This window comes from Rhinatrema bivittatum, chromosome 2 (genome assembly GCF_901001135.1).
Source record: "Rhinatrema bivittatum chromosome 2, aRhiBiv1.1, whole genome shotgun sequence".
Lineage (NCBI taxonomy): Eukaryota > Metazoa > Chordata > Amphibia > Gymnophiona > Rhinatrematidae > Rhinatrema > Rhinatrema bivittatum.
In genome coordinates, this window is record NC_042616.1 from 140,571,607 (window position 1) to 140,589,812 (window position 18,206).

At 42.1% G+C, this 18,206-nt stretch overlaps 1 protein-coding gene across 4 annotated transcripts in view; it reads left to right on the forward strand.

The window, feature by feature from the left end:
- The window catches only part of ARHGAP21 (Rho GTPase activating protein 21), a 450,388-nt gene that overhangs the window by 366,840 nt on the left and 65,342 nt on the right, over positions 1-18,206 (forward strand). For all 4 annotated transcript variants that reach the window (XM_029588677.1, XM_029588676.1, XM_029588679.1 and 1 more), the window contains one exon: positions 16,641-16,799. In XM_029588677.1, the coding sequence (XP_029444537.1) occupies positions 16,641-16,799 (159 nt within the window). The remainder of the gene's footprint in view (positions 1-16,640; positions 16,800-18,206) is intronic.

The window sequence follows — 18,206 nt, forward strand, 5'->3', positions numbered from 1 at the left end:
AAGCCGCACATTTTACTTTCAGAAATTAGCGCCTACCCAAAGGCAGGCATTCATTTCTGCCGGCACCGGGAAAGTGCACAGAAAAGTAGTAAAAACTGCTTTTCTGTACACCCTCCGACTTAATATCATGGCAATATTAAGTCTGAGGTCCCTAAGTAAAAAAAAAATAATTTAAAAATATTTTTAAAAAATTCGGCCCGCAGTTCGTGAGTTGAAAACCGGACACTCAATTTTGCTGGCGTCCGGTTTCCAAACTCATGGCTGACAGCGGGTTTGACAACCAACGCTGTCAAACTCGCTGACAGTCGCCGCTCCTGTCAAAAAAGGGGCGCTAGGGACACGCTAGTGTCCCTAGCGCCTCTTTTTACCGCAGGCCCTAATTTGAATATTATTTTTTTTTGTGAATCGCGCACACAGGAGAGTGACCTGTGCGCGTGCCAGGAGAGTGACCTGTGCGCGTGCCGGGAGAGTGGGCGCTTGCCCGCTCTCCTGCGAACTTTACTGTATCGGCCTGTATGTAAATTTACAGCTGTAACACTAAAATTTCAAAAGGGAAACTGATAAAATGAGGAAAACAGAAAAATACTGAAAGGTGCAGCTGCAAAGGTTGAGTGTATAACAGGCGTGGGCATTGTTTAAAAATGCCAGCTTAGAAGCACAGTCCAGATGTATTTCATGCTTTAAGAAAAGTGGAAGGAAGGCCAAACGATTACCAGCTCGGCTAAAAAGTAAGGTGAAAGAGGTAATTTTAGTCAATAAAAACTTCCTTCAAAAATTGGAAGAAGGATCCATTTGAAGAAAATAGGAAAAAGCATAAGCATTGTCAAGTTAAATGTAAAACATTGATAAGACAGAGTGAATTTGAAATGAAGTTGGCCATAAAGGCATAATACTATAATAAAAACTTTAAAAATTATATCTGAAGCAGAAAATCTGTGAGGGGAGTCAGTTGGACAGGTGAATGCTTAAGCTCCAAATGTGCAGGAGAGGGAGACAATCAAATAAAAGTTTCGGAATGAATTGAATCTACACTTCCAGCAGGTTCTCTAAATAGGCTACAATTTTCCCCCAAAACTGATTAATAGGGGGACATACCCAAAAGGCATGAGACAGAGTACCTACACTCGTAGAGCATTTTTTGCATCTATCAGAAAGGGAGAGTTTCTTTAAATGCCCACTGTTGAGCTACATAAGCCTGCTGGGGAAACTTGTATTGCATTTCCCTAAAATACATATTGAACATAAGAACATGCCATACTGGATCAGACCAAGGATCCATCAAGCCCAGCATCCTGTTTCCAACAGTGGCCAATCCAGGCCATAAGAACCTGGCAAGTACCCAAAAACTAAGTCTATTCCATGTTACCGTTGCAAGTAATAACTGTGGCTATTTTCTAAGTCAACTTGATTAATAGCAGGTAATGGACTTCTCCTCCAAGAACTTATCCAATCCTTTTTTAAAACCCAGCTACACTAACTGCACTAACCACATCCCCTGGCAACAAATTCGAGTTTAATTATTTTACATACTGTTCTCATGGTGGGAACTCTTCTGCATTTGAAGAAAAAAGCAGGATGCTTTAAAGGCCTCCAGTATTTTTGTAAACGTTTTCCTAGTTCTACTGTAGATTATTATATTGTGATTTACTAGTGAGAATATGTGCTGGGGCAAAATATGCCCTGTGTACATATTGGTGGATGTCTTACAGGAAATTACCCCATATGTATCTGAACCAATGAGTTGGATTAGGGGAAAGCACTAGATGTAGTGAACTTAGATTTTAATAAGGCCTTTGACGTCGTTCCACATAGGCAACTTATGATAAACTGAGCGCCCTTGCTATGAGCCCTAAAGTGACTGGGTTAGAAATTGGTTGCGTAGGAGGCAACAAAGGATAGAGGTAAATGGACTTCACTCCAAGGAGGAGGGGCATTACTAGTGTGGTACACTATAGGGATTGGTCCTTTGACCAGTTTTTAACATTTTTGTATTTCTTTACTTATTTGAAAGCGTTTATTACCCACCCTTCCTACGTTCAGAGTGGGGTACGATATGAACATACACAGTTAAATGAACATGATAGAACATAACATTACATAATTCTTCTGTAATGGGGGGGGGGGGGAGGAGTTTGGCAGAAAACACATGGAGGTTCATTCAGACATGACAGTAACTATAGGCAAAAACCAGCTATTTAGTATTCCATGAGGAGGGATATATTGGGGGAGATCCATTATCACTTGTGTTTGGGAATGCCTTTTTAAAGAGGAAGGCTTTTAAGGCTCTTTTTGTGGAAGGAGTATTTGGGCAAGGTTTGTCTTTTTGCAGACAATGCCAAAAATGTGCAGCACGGTAGACGGGAAGTGTAGAAATCATGAGGGATCTAGTGAAGCTTAAGTCTGGCAGCTGAGATTGCATATTAAAGTATGCACGGTCTTGCATTGGGACTGCAAAAATCCAAAGGAGTAGTACAGTATAGGGAATGAAAATGTTCTGTGCACAAAAGAAGAGCAGGATTTGAGGGTGATTGTATTTGATGATATTAAGGTAGCCAAACAGATGGCTAAGGTGACAGCAAAATCCAGAAAGATGCTTGGATATATAGTGAGAAAGGGAATGGTCAGCAGAAAAAAAAGGTGATATTGCCCCTGTATATAGCCCTGGTGAAACCTCGTTTAGAATATTGTGCACAATTTTGGAGACCACTCCTTCAAAAGGCTGTAAACCCAGATGGAGTTGCTCCAGAGGGTGGCTACTAAAATGGTCATTGATCTTATCAAGCACAAGGGGACAGACTTAAAGATCTAAGCAGGGGAGGGAGAGATAATAGAGACAGACATTTAAATGCTTCCAAGATATAAAAGAACAAGCCTTTTCACTGGAAAAGAGGCTCTGGAATGAGAGATCATGGGTAACCCCCCCCCCCCCATCGGGGACATGATGATGTAATTACCGACCCTAGAAAATATTTCTTTACAGAAAGGGTGGTGGATGCATGGAACAGCCTTCCAGTAGAGGAAGAAGACAAGGAGAGTATCTGAATTCATGAAAGCCTAGGGACAAGCACAGGGGATTTCTGAGGGAGTGGTAGGGGTTGTAGAGATGAGCAGTTGATGAGGATGGGCAGACTAGATAGGCCATATGTGGGTTGTTTCGTGTGTTGGGTTTTTTTTTTCAGAAATCACATTTCTTTGTTTGTCTTTCTGCCCAGGCATCATATGCCGCTAGTGAGTTAAAATAAATAAATAAATAGCATGACGACTGAATATTTTATTTATTTGTTTATTTGTTTGCAAATATTTGAATTCAAAATTGTATAAAAACAATGTGATGCCATAAAAAGATTTTTTCCCCCTAAAGATAAACAGGGCCCCTTTATTTGCAACCCACGCCAATGTTTTAACATCGAGGTGGGGCGGGGAGGGGGATAGTAGAGCCAGGAAACAGGTATGTCTAAATGTGCTTGAAAAGGAACCTGTTTAAAATCTTCATTCTTGTGAAATACTACTGTTGATTTTTGGAAGTAGAGGAAAAACATATGCCTTCTATTTCCATGGCTAAAAATCTATACAAAGTCGGATTTGTCATGTGTTGGTTAAGTAAGTTCAAGTGGGTTTGATTCTTTTCCAGCTGGAAAATGTTCTTGGCTCTTAAATTTGTTTTAGGGTGATAAGATTATTCTGATAAGACTGTAAAAAGAAGTTATTCCTGCTGTTCATGTGTTCCTGTTAAAACACGTAGTCATAATTCTGAACCCCCTCCTGCCAGACATATTGTGCTGTCGGCTGAGTTACCTGTTGAGTCATTTTCCTCAGGGCCAGTTCTCACGTCACTTTCCAGACAGCTATATCAGTTTGAGACTTCGTCATAATTTTATTCTTGAATTGAAGGCATTCATAAAAGTCTGCTCTAAAAAGTGCATAATTTTTATACCTAAGAAAGCAAGGCTGAGAGAAGCTGGCTAAACATGTTGCATTAATCTTCTCAGCTGTTTGCTTTGATTTGGTAGAAAATGTGCTTTGATAGAACATTTAGTTGAAGTAGTTTGAGATCAAAAAGTAATCCTTCAGGAACAGGAAAAAGAAAATGAAATTAGAAAATTGTACTGCTTCAGACTGCTTAGTCATGTATCTTCACAATATATGGGTAAATTATATTGTTCTTTTTTTTTTTTTAATTTGGTACAGCCCAGGCATTATGGAGAAATAATATAGTTTTGTCTTTTGATGATAAAGATAAACTTGTATCATGTGATGCACCATATTTGCTTTATGCCAATATTTTTTCCATGTTGGCTGCTATTTTCTACTTTAGTATAGTTAAGAAATGATGCTAACCTGAGTTAATACATTGTGTAACATGAAACAAATATTTACATGTGATGGACAACCATTGGAAAAGGTTTTGATAAATTCCATATAACCAATGACAGGAGAGCAGATTTCACTATAGCTGGTATAGCAAAAAGCTGACTGAGCAGCAAATTGAGCTAAAATGACCAGTCTTGGAGTTCATGTAACCTTTTTGCAAGTTAACATGCATGTGTACCATAAACCTATCTATGGTAGATGCACTATATGTTCCATTGCTCACTTAAAGGTGAATTTTAAAAGCCCAACATGCACATTAAGGGATGCGCTGGACTGATTTTAAAAGCTGCTGAGATATGTGCGCATCTCGGACGTTTTCAAAAAGGGGTGGGGCATGGGCGTTTAAGGGCGTGAAGCTGAGGTATGTGTGTAAATAAGCGATATGGGGCACACCAAGGCCCCCTGCCGTGTAACTGTGCTCCTGCTATGGACGAAGCTACGTTAAAATAAATAAAAGTAGGAAGATCTGTGGGGTTTTAGGGGTTGGGGCTAACTGGGAGGAGTGAAGGCTATTAAAGTAGGAGATATCTCTTAACTGGGTGAACTGGGGATAAACTGGTAAAACGGGGAATAGACTTTGCTCGCGCCCCTTTGAAAGTCCCCCGATTTTCGCAGTAGAAGTGACATTTGCCCACACTTGCATGGGCCTACGTAAAATCGGGTGCATGTGTGAGTGCGGGCAGGCTATTTTAGAACAAGCGCGAATATACACGCACAAGTAATCAAGTAGCCGCGTCCCTGGGCGCAGGCTGACAAACACGTGCACATGTGCACTCGTGTGGCGGTTTGAAAGTTACCGTCCCTGTGGTTATACAGCTAATTTAAAAGTGAAAGTGAATTTTCTGCAGTGAAATAGTTTTGAATTGCAGAATATAAAACCTGTTAAATAAATTTTCAAACCATTACACACAAAAATGAACATATACAGGTGAACCCTCTATTTACGTGTTCTGTATTGTATAAAAGTCCAAAACGAGCACATTTTCCCTTTTGCCCATAAAAAAGGGGCAGTCTAGGGTCGTTCCTGGGTGGGAGCCGAGTAAGTTGCTATTTTAAGACACATGCATACATTTGCCAACTTACATATTTTGTACAGCTGCTGTTTATCTGGCGTAAGTGATCTTAAACCTGTATATTTTGTGGTACTGACTGGGTGGGAGGTCTGGTTGGACAGGGGGAGATCAGGCTGAAGAACTAGGTGGTTTTTGATGATCTGGAGAAAGACTGGGCAAACTGGACTAATTGGTTAAACTGTTTTTTTTCATGCTCATATGATTTAATATACACTAATTTACACGTGTAAATCCCAGTTAATTTGTGTAAGTTCTGCTTTATTTTTGCTTGTAAAATATATGCGTGTGTATTTGTAAAATAGCTGGTAAAGTATGCATGTTCAATGCTTTGAAATATGTGCTTTCAGTGCATTGCATTTATTCGTGCGTTGGCTTAGATATGTGTGCAGGTTGTGGAGTAAACATGCACGTATTTTATAACGTGCGCATATGTGATATGCGCATGTTATAAAATACTATATTAAAACTACGCACAGCCACATATGTTCTGAATATGCCGCCGCGTGCAGTTATTTTGAAGTTATCCTCCCATATGTGCCCATGGCAGTAACATATGTTCCTTCTCTTCACTCATGAGCAGAAGACAATTTTTATTTAATGAAGAATAATTTCGGTCATTTCTCGCTTTAAAATATCTGATTGAAAATGGTTCCAGAATAGAATTGAAATCTATCTTGTCCATGGTCTGTATGATGCATCAAATTAGAGGCATAAAGGAAATGTATTTATTTATTTAGACAGTTTTATATGCCGTTGCACGGACAAATCTATCTCAGCGGTTCACAATTAATCATAGTTAAAAATAGGGGGGAAATAGAAAAATACAATTATTATATTATAAATATACTTAAAAAAAATCTGGATTTTTAAAATTATTAAATTACCAAAAGATAAAAAGTAAAAGCAGTATAAGTAAAAAAAAAAAAAAAAAAAAAAAGTTAAGACACATTAAAAATGTTTAAGGCTCCTATGTTAATTTTTCTCGTCTGCATATGCTTGCTGGACCAGCCATGTTTTTAGTCCTTTCTGAAATTGTCTCTTATCTGGCTGTAATCTCAGTTCTGGTGGCATTTTGTTCCAATATTTAGGACCCGCAATAGATATGGCGCGCTCTCTTACTTCACATAAGTGGGCTGGTCTGATGTTCGGAATTGTGAGTAGACCCTTATTAGATGATCTCAGGTCACGTTGCGGTACGTGTAATCTTATAGTGGTATTCAACCAATCTGTCATATCTCCGTATAGAATTTACCACAAAAGGTTTAAAGATTTTCACCAGAAATTATAGATATCAGAGGCTGCTCACCATCTGTGTATTTCCTATTAAGTTACTTGTGATCTAGGATTAGAAAGATAAGATTCAATAAAATCAAGACATGAATAACTGTTTATTTAGATTTAGCTTATGCCTTTTCATTTGTAGCTCAAGATGAATTAAATTCCTTTTCCCTTTAGAGTGTAAGCTTCTTAGGAACCAATGACTCATAAGGAATCAGTTTACCCATTTTAAGGCCAGAAACGGCATGTAAACAAAAATGTTTGCCATTCAAAGCTGGATCAGACACCATACAGGAGACGAACTAGGGTGAAAATGGACGCATTACTCCTCATGTTTTTATGCATGAGCCTCATTTTTCCTTACTGAATATGCAAAGTTGCTCTGGTAGTGTTCTTCATTGCAAGGCCTACGAGCCAGTGGTGACACCTGTCAACCCTAAGTGCGGCTTCCTCACTAATTGTTAATATTCCGATTTATTTTATTTAAAACAGAGAATGTGTACAGAGTAGGATTGCCAACTTTTAAAAAATTAAACAAAACTCTCTCTCCTTTCCTTCTACAACCAAGAATCCTTTCATTTTCCTCCTACCCCTCCCTCCCTCCCTCCCATGAACACGTTGAGGACTGAGTCTGTGCATGCTTTGCTCCCAGACCCTACTTCCCGCTTGGAAGCTGAGTATGCACTGACTCTGTCCCAAATCTACCCATGCTAACAATGTGTTGCTGTGATCAGACCTCAAACAAAAAGTCAGTGGGGCAGGAGAAAGGGTGAGAGGAGTTTGTCGGTCTGGAGCCGGTGGGCGGCAGAAAACTGGCAGTTTAAAGGTCCTGCTGACTGCTGGTCTCCATATAGATTCCTGTATTGTTTTATTGTACAAGAAGACAGTTTTAGTTTTGCAAGTCATTCTGTAAAATTCCATAATTAAGGGGTAGTAATCAATGTGTTTTTGTATAGCTGTTAATGTGGCTCTCACACTGAAGGCTTTTTGCTAAAGTTGACCCTCCTTAAAAAAAAAAAAATAGGGATGATCAATGAAGCAGAGACAGGAAAGCCACAGTGAGCAAGGCTGGGTCTTGTTCATGATATCAGCACAATTTAAAGGCAAGAAGCCAGAAATGCCTGACCACCGTTAATCTCCATACCACCTTCTTTATGTACTCTCAAAAACATATTCACTTTAGTTCCAAAGGAATCAGTAGAGAAAATGCTAGTGTTCCCATGCAGAGTAAAAAAAAAAAAAAGTTCATTCCCAATAAACTGTCAATGTCTTAGTAAGCTGCAGAGCATGATGAACTATTGCCATGCAAGACCAGCCTGTGTCCAGAGTGGAAAAAAACTTGTCAGCTACACAGGCTTTATTCTGCATCTTTCACTCACAGCTGTCCTCTCCATGAAGAGACTGCATTCACAAGACATTAGCCACTTTTTCGTATACACATCCCATGCAATCCTCAGTTCCTGGAGTCTGTGGCATTGCAGCAGGGGTAGGAATGGACAGACTGGATGGATCTAATGGCCCTTTCTACTGTAATAGTCTAAAACAGTAGCAGAAATAGGTTTGGGAGGTTGCACTATTGCTAATATACCACTCTTTGCTCTCTCAAGAGCCAGAGGCAAGGGGAAAAAGAGAAAACAAAGGGTGGAGAAAGGAAGCAGCCTACCATTTCTGCAAGTCATGGGATAGCCAGAGCAGTCCCTGCAGGCTATAGCTCCCCAGGAAATAACAGTGTTGGCAGTGTTGGATACTCTCCAGCAAGGCCACATAGATCTAGAAGGGTGATAGTTTAGATTCGTAGCTCTCTAGATTATTATGAAGCCTGGCAGTAAAGCATGGTGGAGGATGGAGTCTGCATGTTTGATTGGATGGGATCTTTTGTTATCTATCCAGAACAGTGGAGGACTTATGAAGAAGCAAACAAAAGTTGACGGCAAAGCAATGTTGTCCTCTAGGGACATTTGTTTTCGGCTTTTTTCATTTATCTGTGTTTATTATAATGAACGAAAATGGGAGATAATCAGTGGAAAAAAGTCATGTTTGAGTGTTATAATAAACATGGATAAATTCCTGGGAAAAATAAAAAAATGGGCAATACCACAAGAGGAGGGCGGAGTGAAAAACATACACACACAGATAAATCACAACAAAATGTGCGATATAAAGTATACTGGACAATAACAGTTTAACATCGAGGAGATTACTTTTATTTTACATATGCACATCAAGTGCACGAAATTAAATACACGGTAAGCAGTTGTTTGAATGCAAAGGACCCCGACACGGCCGTGTTTCGCATCAAGCTGCGACAGGAGGACCGGAAGATTCTCAAATCTGTAAAATGCAAATTATGCAGTTACTGTACAGGTAGGTGATCACAAAGGTACAATAAAAAATGTCTTAAATTTGAACATCATATGAAAGAAGTAGAACCTAGGCGCACAATTTATTGTGAAATGGAACTACAAAGCAGGTAAGGGATAGAGATTAATTAGGAAATTTAGTGACTGTGGGACAAGTTACATGGGGGGGGAGGAGGGAAAAGGAAGGAAAAAGGGGAGGGAGAAAGGGGAAGGAAAGGGATACCTTAATAGTTGGAATGTGAGCAGGTTTTTAGAATTTAACTTTAGCTCCACGCTGCAACATCTCAGCAGAGTTCCTCAGCAGAGAGAGAGAGCCTGGACCCGGGGGGAATGGACGCTGCCGACCATAGCCTTCCAACTGATAGTAAATTGCTGGGGCCTCCCAGCCATTGACCTACTGGCCACATCTCTCAGTGCCCAAGTCCCCAGGTTCTTCAGCCGCAGACAAGAGACACACTCCCAAGGGATTGACGCTCTCGTCCAGGCCTAGCCAGAGGAAGACTTACTGTATGCCGCCTTCCCCCTGGGCAAGATCATCCGCAAGATAGAACACCACAAGGGACTAGTCCTACTAGTGGCCCCAGATTGGCCAAGACGCCCATGGTACGCAAACATGCAAAGACTCCTTGCGGGGAGCCCTCTGTGTCTTCCTCCACACAGGGACCTTCTCCAGCAGGGCCCGATTCTTCACGAAGATCCATCTCGATTCTCTCTTATGGGTCTGGCCCTTGGGAGGACTCGCCTGAAGAAGCGTGGTTACTTGAAGGCCGAGATTGACACCTGCTCCACAGGCGCAAGTTCTCAACATCTCTGGCATACATATGGATCTGGAGAATATTCGAAGCCTGGTGCAAGGACCGTGGGATACTCCCACGGACGGCCAAGATCCCCATGCTTCTGGAGTTCCTACAGGACGGTATGAAGAAGGGGTTGTCACTCAACTCCCTCAAGGTCCAAGTGGCAGCCCTCTCCTGCTTCAGAGCCGAAGTTAACGGAATCCGTCTATCAGCTCATCCGGACTTGACCCGGTTCCTAAAAGGGGTTATGCAACTTCGGCCATCCCTAAAGTAGCCGGTGCCCCTACGGAACCTCAATCTGGTATTAGACTTCCTAGCGGGGGCTTCCTTCAGACCAACGCGCAGTCTGTCACTATGCCTCTTAACATTGAAGACTGTATTCCTGGTGGCAATATGTTCAGTGCGTCCCATCTCCGAACTACAGGCACTGTCCTGTCGGAAACCGTTCCTTAGGTTCACTCCTGGAACCATAAAGCTGCGCACCATCCCCTCCTTCCTACCGAAAGTGGTTTCCGAGCCATCTCCCTACCATCTCCGGATGAACAAAAGGACTCGGAAAACTCACGCCTTCTTCGCCATCTAAATATCTGCAGACTCCTGGTGCAATACCTGGAAAGATCGGAACCGGTGCACAAAATGGATCGCTTGTTCGTTCTCCACAGTGGGAAGAATCAAGGAGAAGCAACCTCGCGGGTGACCATAACCCGCTGGATCAAGGAAGTAATCAAGTGGGCCTACATAGAGGCAGGAAAGCCCTTACCCCTACAGGTTAAGGCTCATTCTACTAGGGCCCAGGCAGTATCTTGGGCAGAAACCAAGCTGTTGTCGCCTGCCGAGATCTGTCGGGCAGTGACGTGGTCCTCCCTACACACCTTCTCCAGGTTCTATCACCTGGATGTTCAAGCCTGAGAAGGCGCAGCCTTCGCAGGAGCAATACTAAGTGGGCCACGGGCAGCCTCCCGCCCTGTCCGGGAGTAGCATTTGTACATCCCACTGGTCCTGAGTCCATCAGGCAACATGCTAGGAAATGGAGAAATTACTTACCTGATAATTTCATTTTCCTTAGTGTAGACAGATGGACTCAGCATCCCGCCCACAGCTGCCCCACAGAAGGAGAACCTCGGGAAGCGAACCTTGAGATTAAGCAAATACGGGTAAGCTGTTGCCTACCTGTAGTCAAGACATCCGCAGTTTGTCCAGAGTTGGCGTTAATTGGTTGAGTGCACTGGCAGTCTCCAGTTTTTGAAATCAGTTGAATCAAGTTAATCAATTTTAATCAAGTTAGTTAAGCAAATATATATCCACAATGGCTTTTCGAAGAGAATACTGAAGAGCTGAGGTCACTGCAGGGGTATATCTAGGGTGTTGTCAGCTTTGAAATCTGACTCCCATCTCCCATCTGCTAGCAGAAGAGCACATAACCCACTGGTCCTAAGTCCATCTGTCTACACTAAGGAAAACGAAATTATCAGGTAAGTAACTTCTCCATTTGTTTGATCACTCATATTTTCTTAAAATTCTACACATCTTACAAATTCTGCCAGGGGTATGTAAACCTATGAGCACAACTGTATACTGTATATTTATACAAAATGTTCAGTGTTTGAAAAATTTCTCCAGTATTTGCTTTGCCATGAACGAAATACACATGGTAGGAAATTATGGGATAGTAAACATGCTGCTTTCAGTATTGCCTCAGTGCACTGATAAGTGACTTAAGACTTGCCATTCACATTGGTTATGCACTTTAATCTTTGTACACTATAGTTCAGATTGTAGTACATTAACAATGGAGTGAAAGTTATTTCACAGTTGCATCCATAAATAAAAAGCTGGCCAAATATCTATCATTCAGAAGGAATTGCATAAGTAAAATCAAGTGATACTAAACAACCTGTAATGTTTTACTGCTAGAGTAAAGCAAATGAGCTTTATTCTGATTAAATACTGACACATGTTCATAAATTTGTTCAGTCGGTCCAATGGGCTAGTTAGATAGTTCTGATCACATTAACCATGCTCCATCTCTATTGCGCAGGTGCTTGTCATTAATGGCTCATCATTTTGGACTTTTTAAAAACTATTTCAATAATTATACACTTTTAAATCTCTCTGGTACTTCAAGCTTGAGGATCTTTATTCATTTTCTTGAATCCAGGCTATATATTTAGCTTAAATTGGATTTACTACAAGGTTTATCAGAAGTTAGAACAAGCCCCTTTTTATATTTTGATCACTAGGCAAAAGAAGGGATCCATCCATAAGCAGGGTAGCTATGTCCAGGGGAACTAGTTGAGCCAGTCCTGGTTTTAACCCCAGTGCATGCAGGGACATGTAGTTCTTATTTCCCTATTGAATTTCTCTACAAACAGCAGGACTACATTCCCTGTATGCAGTGGATTAAAACCAGTGGCTCAGCTTGTTTCCATAGATATGGAGCTATAGGGTCATTCTGCCTATAAGTAATAGGAAAAGGTAAATAGGAAGAAGAAGGCCTGCACCAAGTCCTTACATTATGGTATATACTGTAGACCAGGGGTCAGGAACCTATGGCTCGGGAGCCAGATATGGCTCTTTTGATGGCTGCATCTGGCTCGCAGACAAATCTTTAATAAAAAAGTAAAAATCTAACAAAATCCCCCACCCTCCTGACGCCCCCCAAGACCTCCAAAATTAATTTACTACAACCCCCACCCTCCTGACCCCCCAAGACCTGCCAAAAGTCCCTGGTGGTCCAGTGGGGGTCCAGGAGCAGTCCGAGAGCGATCTCCTGGACTTGGGCTGTCGGCTGCCAGTAGTCAAAATGGCTCCGATGGCCCTTTGCCCTCACTGTGTCACAGGGGTTGACCAATGGCGGCGGTAGCCCCTGTGACATAGTGAGGGCAAAGGGCCGTCGGCTGCCAGTAATCAAAAATGGCATCGACGGCCCTTTGCCCTTACTATGTCACAGGGGCTACCGCCGCCATTGGTCAACCCCTGTGACATAGTGAGGGCAAAGGGCCATCGGAGCCATTTTGACTACTGGCAGCCAACAGCCCAAGTCCAGGAGATTGCTCCCGGACCCCCGCTGGACCACCAGGGACTTTTGGCAGGTCTTGGGGGGGGTCAGGAGGGTGGGGGTTGTAGTAAATCAATTTTGGAGGTCTTGGGGGGCATCAGGAGGGTGGGGGTTTTTGTTAGATTTTTACTTTTTTATTAAAGATTTGTCTGTGAGCCCTGGACCCCCACTGGATCACCAGGGACTTTTGGCAGGTCTTGGGGGGGGGGTTTAGGAGGATGGGGGGTTGTAGTAAATTAATTTGGCAGGTCTTGGGGGCGTCAGGAGAGTAGGGGGTTGTAGTAAATGAATTTGGTAGGTCTTGGGGGAGTCAGGAGGGTGGGGGGTTGTAGTTAGTATGGCTCTCACGGAATTACATTTTAAAATATGTGGCGTTCATGGCTCTCTCAGCCAAAAAGGTTCCCGACCCCTGCTGTAGACCAAGACCTCTCTAGCCCCATCAGCAATTCCTTCTTTTTAAATGACAGTGAATAATATGCTAATTGTTAGTATTCAGAATTGGTGCAATTCTAATTTGGGACTGCCAGTGTCGAGATATTTTTTTAATCACCCGTATGATTGGAAAGTGTGCCTCATCTGAAGAGCATAATTGACTGGCATTCAGTTAGGTTTTTCTTGCCTTTCTCGGGGTTTGAACGAGCACACATGATTGACCAAAAGGTGGAATTTCCAAACTGGGAGCTTGGAATAATTTTACTGAAAGAAGCTCTTTAATGTCATATACCTCCTGTATATGACACCGTATATGCTCCATTATGAATCCTGCTCTAATAGAACCTATATCTGTTTCAGGTGAAGATCTTCTCGGTTTCTATCAGTAATGCTGGTAAAATAATCCTGAATTTGGGAATCAATTTAGAAACTTTTTGTATGTGCCGAGCTAAGAGACTTGCAGGACTATTGAAGTTTCCATGTTCTGATACGCTGTACCCTGGGTGCTTATGGCAACACTGTATGATCAGTCAGGGTCTTTGATTAAGTAAAAGCATTAAGCACAGTATATTGAGTATCTGGGCCATCTGGGATTCCTTGGCACTTGTGGTATGACCAAACCTACTCAAATTATTGATTTTTTTTGTTTTTGACATTTCAGTGAGTGATACACACAGAAGAGTGTGATGTACAATGGAAGATCACGCAGCAGCATCTGTATTCACAGTAACGGCAGCTTTAAGTAGTCTGAGTGGATTTATTTATAGCAAAGAGTTGTTACAGATTACAAAAGACAATTGTACCAGGGCTGACATCTCTGCAACAAGAATAATTACAGGCTAAGCACTCCCAATCCACAGAAGAGAGTGTAAAAAGTATCAGTTTAAAATCACGCACATCCAGTAGAGCAGATGATATTATTTTGAGTGTTTCTTTTTTCTAAAGACTTGTTAAGGCCCAGGAAAGAGACCCATTTTACAAGGTTAGGTTGCATTAGGGTACATGTACTGTCGTGTTCTTAAGAGGTGACTATAACAACCTTTAAAGCTTTTTGAAGTATTTACCATTGTAATAATGTATTTAAAAATCTTCCGCTCTGATGAAATTATACCTCAGTAATTTAGATATTTTAGAAGGATTTTTTCCATTTTGAACAGTAACTACTCTGCTGGAGATTTTGCCATTGGATTAATAACCACTGAATAAAACAGACCAACCTTTTATTTATTTGTCATAAGTTTTTATCATTTTAAAGAATATGGTACTGCAGAGTACCAGTCCCTATATCTGCAATCACTGACCTGTGATTTGGGGGAGGGAGGAAATCAACACTGGCCTTCAAACTTTAGGCATCGCAAGAATTTGATGGTGCAAGTGATGGTCAGCTCAGTCTGTTTTAAACAGAGCTGTTACTGACTGTTTGAAGGCCCCATGCAGCTCCTACAATTATGACTGCACCAAGCAGAGAATAAGGCTCTGTTTGTGAGTGTTCACAAATTTCAATAGGCTTTTGAGAAGCTTTGCATATTAAATTCACAGTACCTAGAAAGTATGCAAACATCAGCTGCATTAGGATGCGCGCTCTCTCGCTCGTTCTTCCCTCTGTGCCTTTGCAGAGTGGTACAAATATATAATTTTTTTCTCAATAGAGTCTGATGTTTGTAGTGTGGATATTTTTCTGCGGCTTGTGCCTTGGAAAAACATTTTTCAGCCACTGTACCAAAAAGTGTGGAGATGCGTAGGCACATCTGGGAAATGCATGATGACCCTTGTGGCTGTAGAACCAGGGAGGTGTTGGATATGTATGGACTGCCATGGCTTGTATGAGCAATTAGTGGCAGATTTAACTGGTAGGTAAGTGGTGCCATTAACTTTCCCTCTGTAACTGCAAGTGTGTGTTTCGCAAGATGCTTAGATTTAGCCATTTTTTAAGAAATGTTCTGTACTGTATTTTAACACACTTTCCTGGTGTTAAAATCAAAATGGCATTTACTGCATGTATTCCAGTGCAGCTTAAGGAGTTTGTTTTTAATGCAGATATTAAAATAGACTTCTGGAGCAGCTAATAATTTGCGTTTGCTAGGAGTGGTCTTTTGCAAAAACAAAATAGGAAGCGTGGCAGCATCTTCAGATTAGTATTAATAAGCAAACCTTTTAGTGTGTAATCACACACAAAGGAAACGAATGAAACTGACGTTTTTTGTTAACCTGATTGTCTGCTCTTTCTCTATGTGCTGATTTTTTTTTTCTTCCCAGTTCTCTGCTTATAAAAGCAGCCATAAAAATTTGGTGTCATGATGTGTATTCAATGAACTCGTTCCTGTAGTCTTACAGATAACTGTGAGGAAATTTAAAAAAAATCACAGGTGGCAGGTTGCCCAAAAACCTAAAACTAGGCAGCTGGTGCACCTTTGGGCCTGAGAGAAGCTGTCACAGCCGTCCAGAAGAGGAGCAATGATCAGCTGAGGCCTGAGTGGAGAAGGCACTGCCTTGGCTGGCCCAGGCTTGGCACGAAGGAAGGGGAGAGAGAGAGGCTGGCAGTTTGAAAGGCTGGGCGAGGTGGAAAGAGGTTATTTGTAACTGCTTCCTTCTACACAAATAGGTTATTGAATTGTTCACTGTACACCCCTGTTATATGTAAACCGGCATGATGTGTTTGCAACATGAATGCCGGTATATAAAAATTTTAAATAAATAAATAAATAAAAGACTGGAGGGAGAAAATGGGATGGTGAAGCAAAACGCAGCAATAAACAAAAGGATCAAAGTAAATGCTTTGAAACGTTGTGGAAATATTTTTCCCCTGTCTCCTAAAAATTTTGACAGATTTTCCAACCCTGATTTAAGGTCATGTGAAGGAAGGGACTGAAGTGGTCTCGAAAGTGTCTCATTTAAATGATTACAATTTACTGAGGCTCCAGTTTTCTCTAATCAGGACGGTTGCTAGAATGCTGCATGAAGATTTCGATGGACTTTGTCCTATTTTGTTGCTGTAAGATGGTTTGTAAATGGAATGACCTGAGTGTTTTACATCATGAATGAGTTAGTGTCCTAGAGCGCGATCAGCTTCTGCTTGCACACTTCTTATACACTCAGCCCCTCTGCACTGCAACAGGCATAAAATAAAGTTCACAGTGATCTCTTAACCTTAACTAGGACATCTAAATTCTTAAGACTTCTAATATTGTAACACTGCTCCAGCTTTGTTTTGTTTTTGTTCTGATCTTAGCTTTTTATCAACGTAACAGATTGCTTATTTCCTCTTTCACAGATGAGCCAGCTAGCCCTAGCATTGACCACGAGATTGCACACATTCCCGCTTCGGCTGTCATTTCCACGTCGGTCTCTCAAGCACCTGCGATTACAACAGTTCCTCCCAGTCCCACTTCTCCAGTCCCTTTACTTCGACGTCAACTGTCACATGACCATGGTAGGTGGAAACAGAACTGTAATTTTGTTGTCAAATATATGGAAAATATTTCAATCAACAGTTGAACAGTGGCGTGAATAATGGTCCTACATATGATAAATCTGTGGAACGCAATCTTCCAACATCCAGTGAGCCAAGAAAAGAGAATATTCAAATGTTTGGGTTTTTGTTTTTGTTTTTTTTTTAATGCTACTTTAAATACCTGTGGGACAAAAAAGCCATTAAGAGTCTTAAGAGCCACACATTGCTGCTCAGCCGTGGGTTGAGTATAACAGCAATCATATTAGCATTAGTTTGGATTGTGTGTGTTAATTTCTAAATTGTTGGCCTTCCGTATTTTAAGTTACTTGCAAATTGTCACTCTTCAAGTTTGCTCACTTTCTTTGAAGATGAGCAAACATGTAAGGTGACGTCATCCTGATGGTGCCAACATTTTCCTGTGCTTTCCAGGAATTTCTTTGAAATCTCTGAAGCATAAGCAGAAATTCCCTGAAGACCTCTTTTTGATTTTGTTCAGGTAATAGCAAAGATCGTTCCCACTGAGTTGCAGGTTCAGGGAGAGCTCAGGGCACCCTTTCTTGGCTGTCTGAAGTATCTGGATTTCCTGAAAGAGTTGATGGCAGTGTCTGTCCACCCTCTCTACTTGGATATATGTAGAAAGGGTGGACAGACACCCTCTCTACATATAAACCCCACTCTGTACTCCTATTTGATAAGACAGACGGGTTGGTTGGTCTGGAGGTATTATACTTCTGTGGCAAGATATTTCAGATTCATATCACACAAGCCTGATTTAAGTAAGTCTGAAGAGTGGTCGACTGCTTGGGATCTACTTTTCAATACTAAAAGATGCAGAGTTAGGCATTTTTCCCTCAGAAATCCAAAGGAACAATACACCTTGGGGTAGATTTTCAAAGGGGTACGCGCGTAAGATACGCCCGTACCCCCCGAAAACCTACCCCAAACCCCCCCCTGCGTGCGCCGAGCCTAAGTCCCGGGGCTTGCATGGAGGGGCATGCTGGGAGTGACGTGCCGTTTCGGGGGCGGCGCCACAGGCGTGGTTTCGGCCCGGGGGCGTGGCCGCGGCCTCCGGACCAGCCCCTGGACGGAACATGGAGCGCGGCAGCCGGCCCGGCGCGCGCAAAGTTACGCCTGCTTCCAGCGGGGGGGGGGGGGGGTTTAGATAGGGCCGGGGGGTGGGTTAGTTAGGGGAAGAGAAGGTGTTGGCGGGGGTGGAAGGAAAGTTTCCTCCGAGGCCGCTCCGATTTCGGAGGGAACGGAGGCAGGCTGCGCGGCTCGGCGCAGCCTTGCGCGCGCCAACCCTGGATTTTAATGGATATGCGCGGCTGCGCGCGTATCTATTAAAATCCCGCGTACTCTTGTTTGCGCCTGGTGCGCGAACAAAAG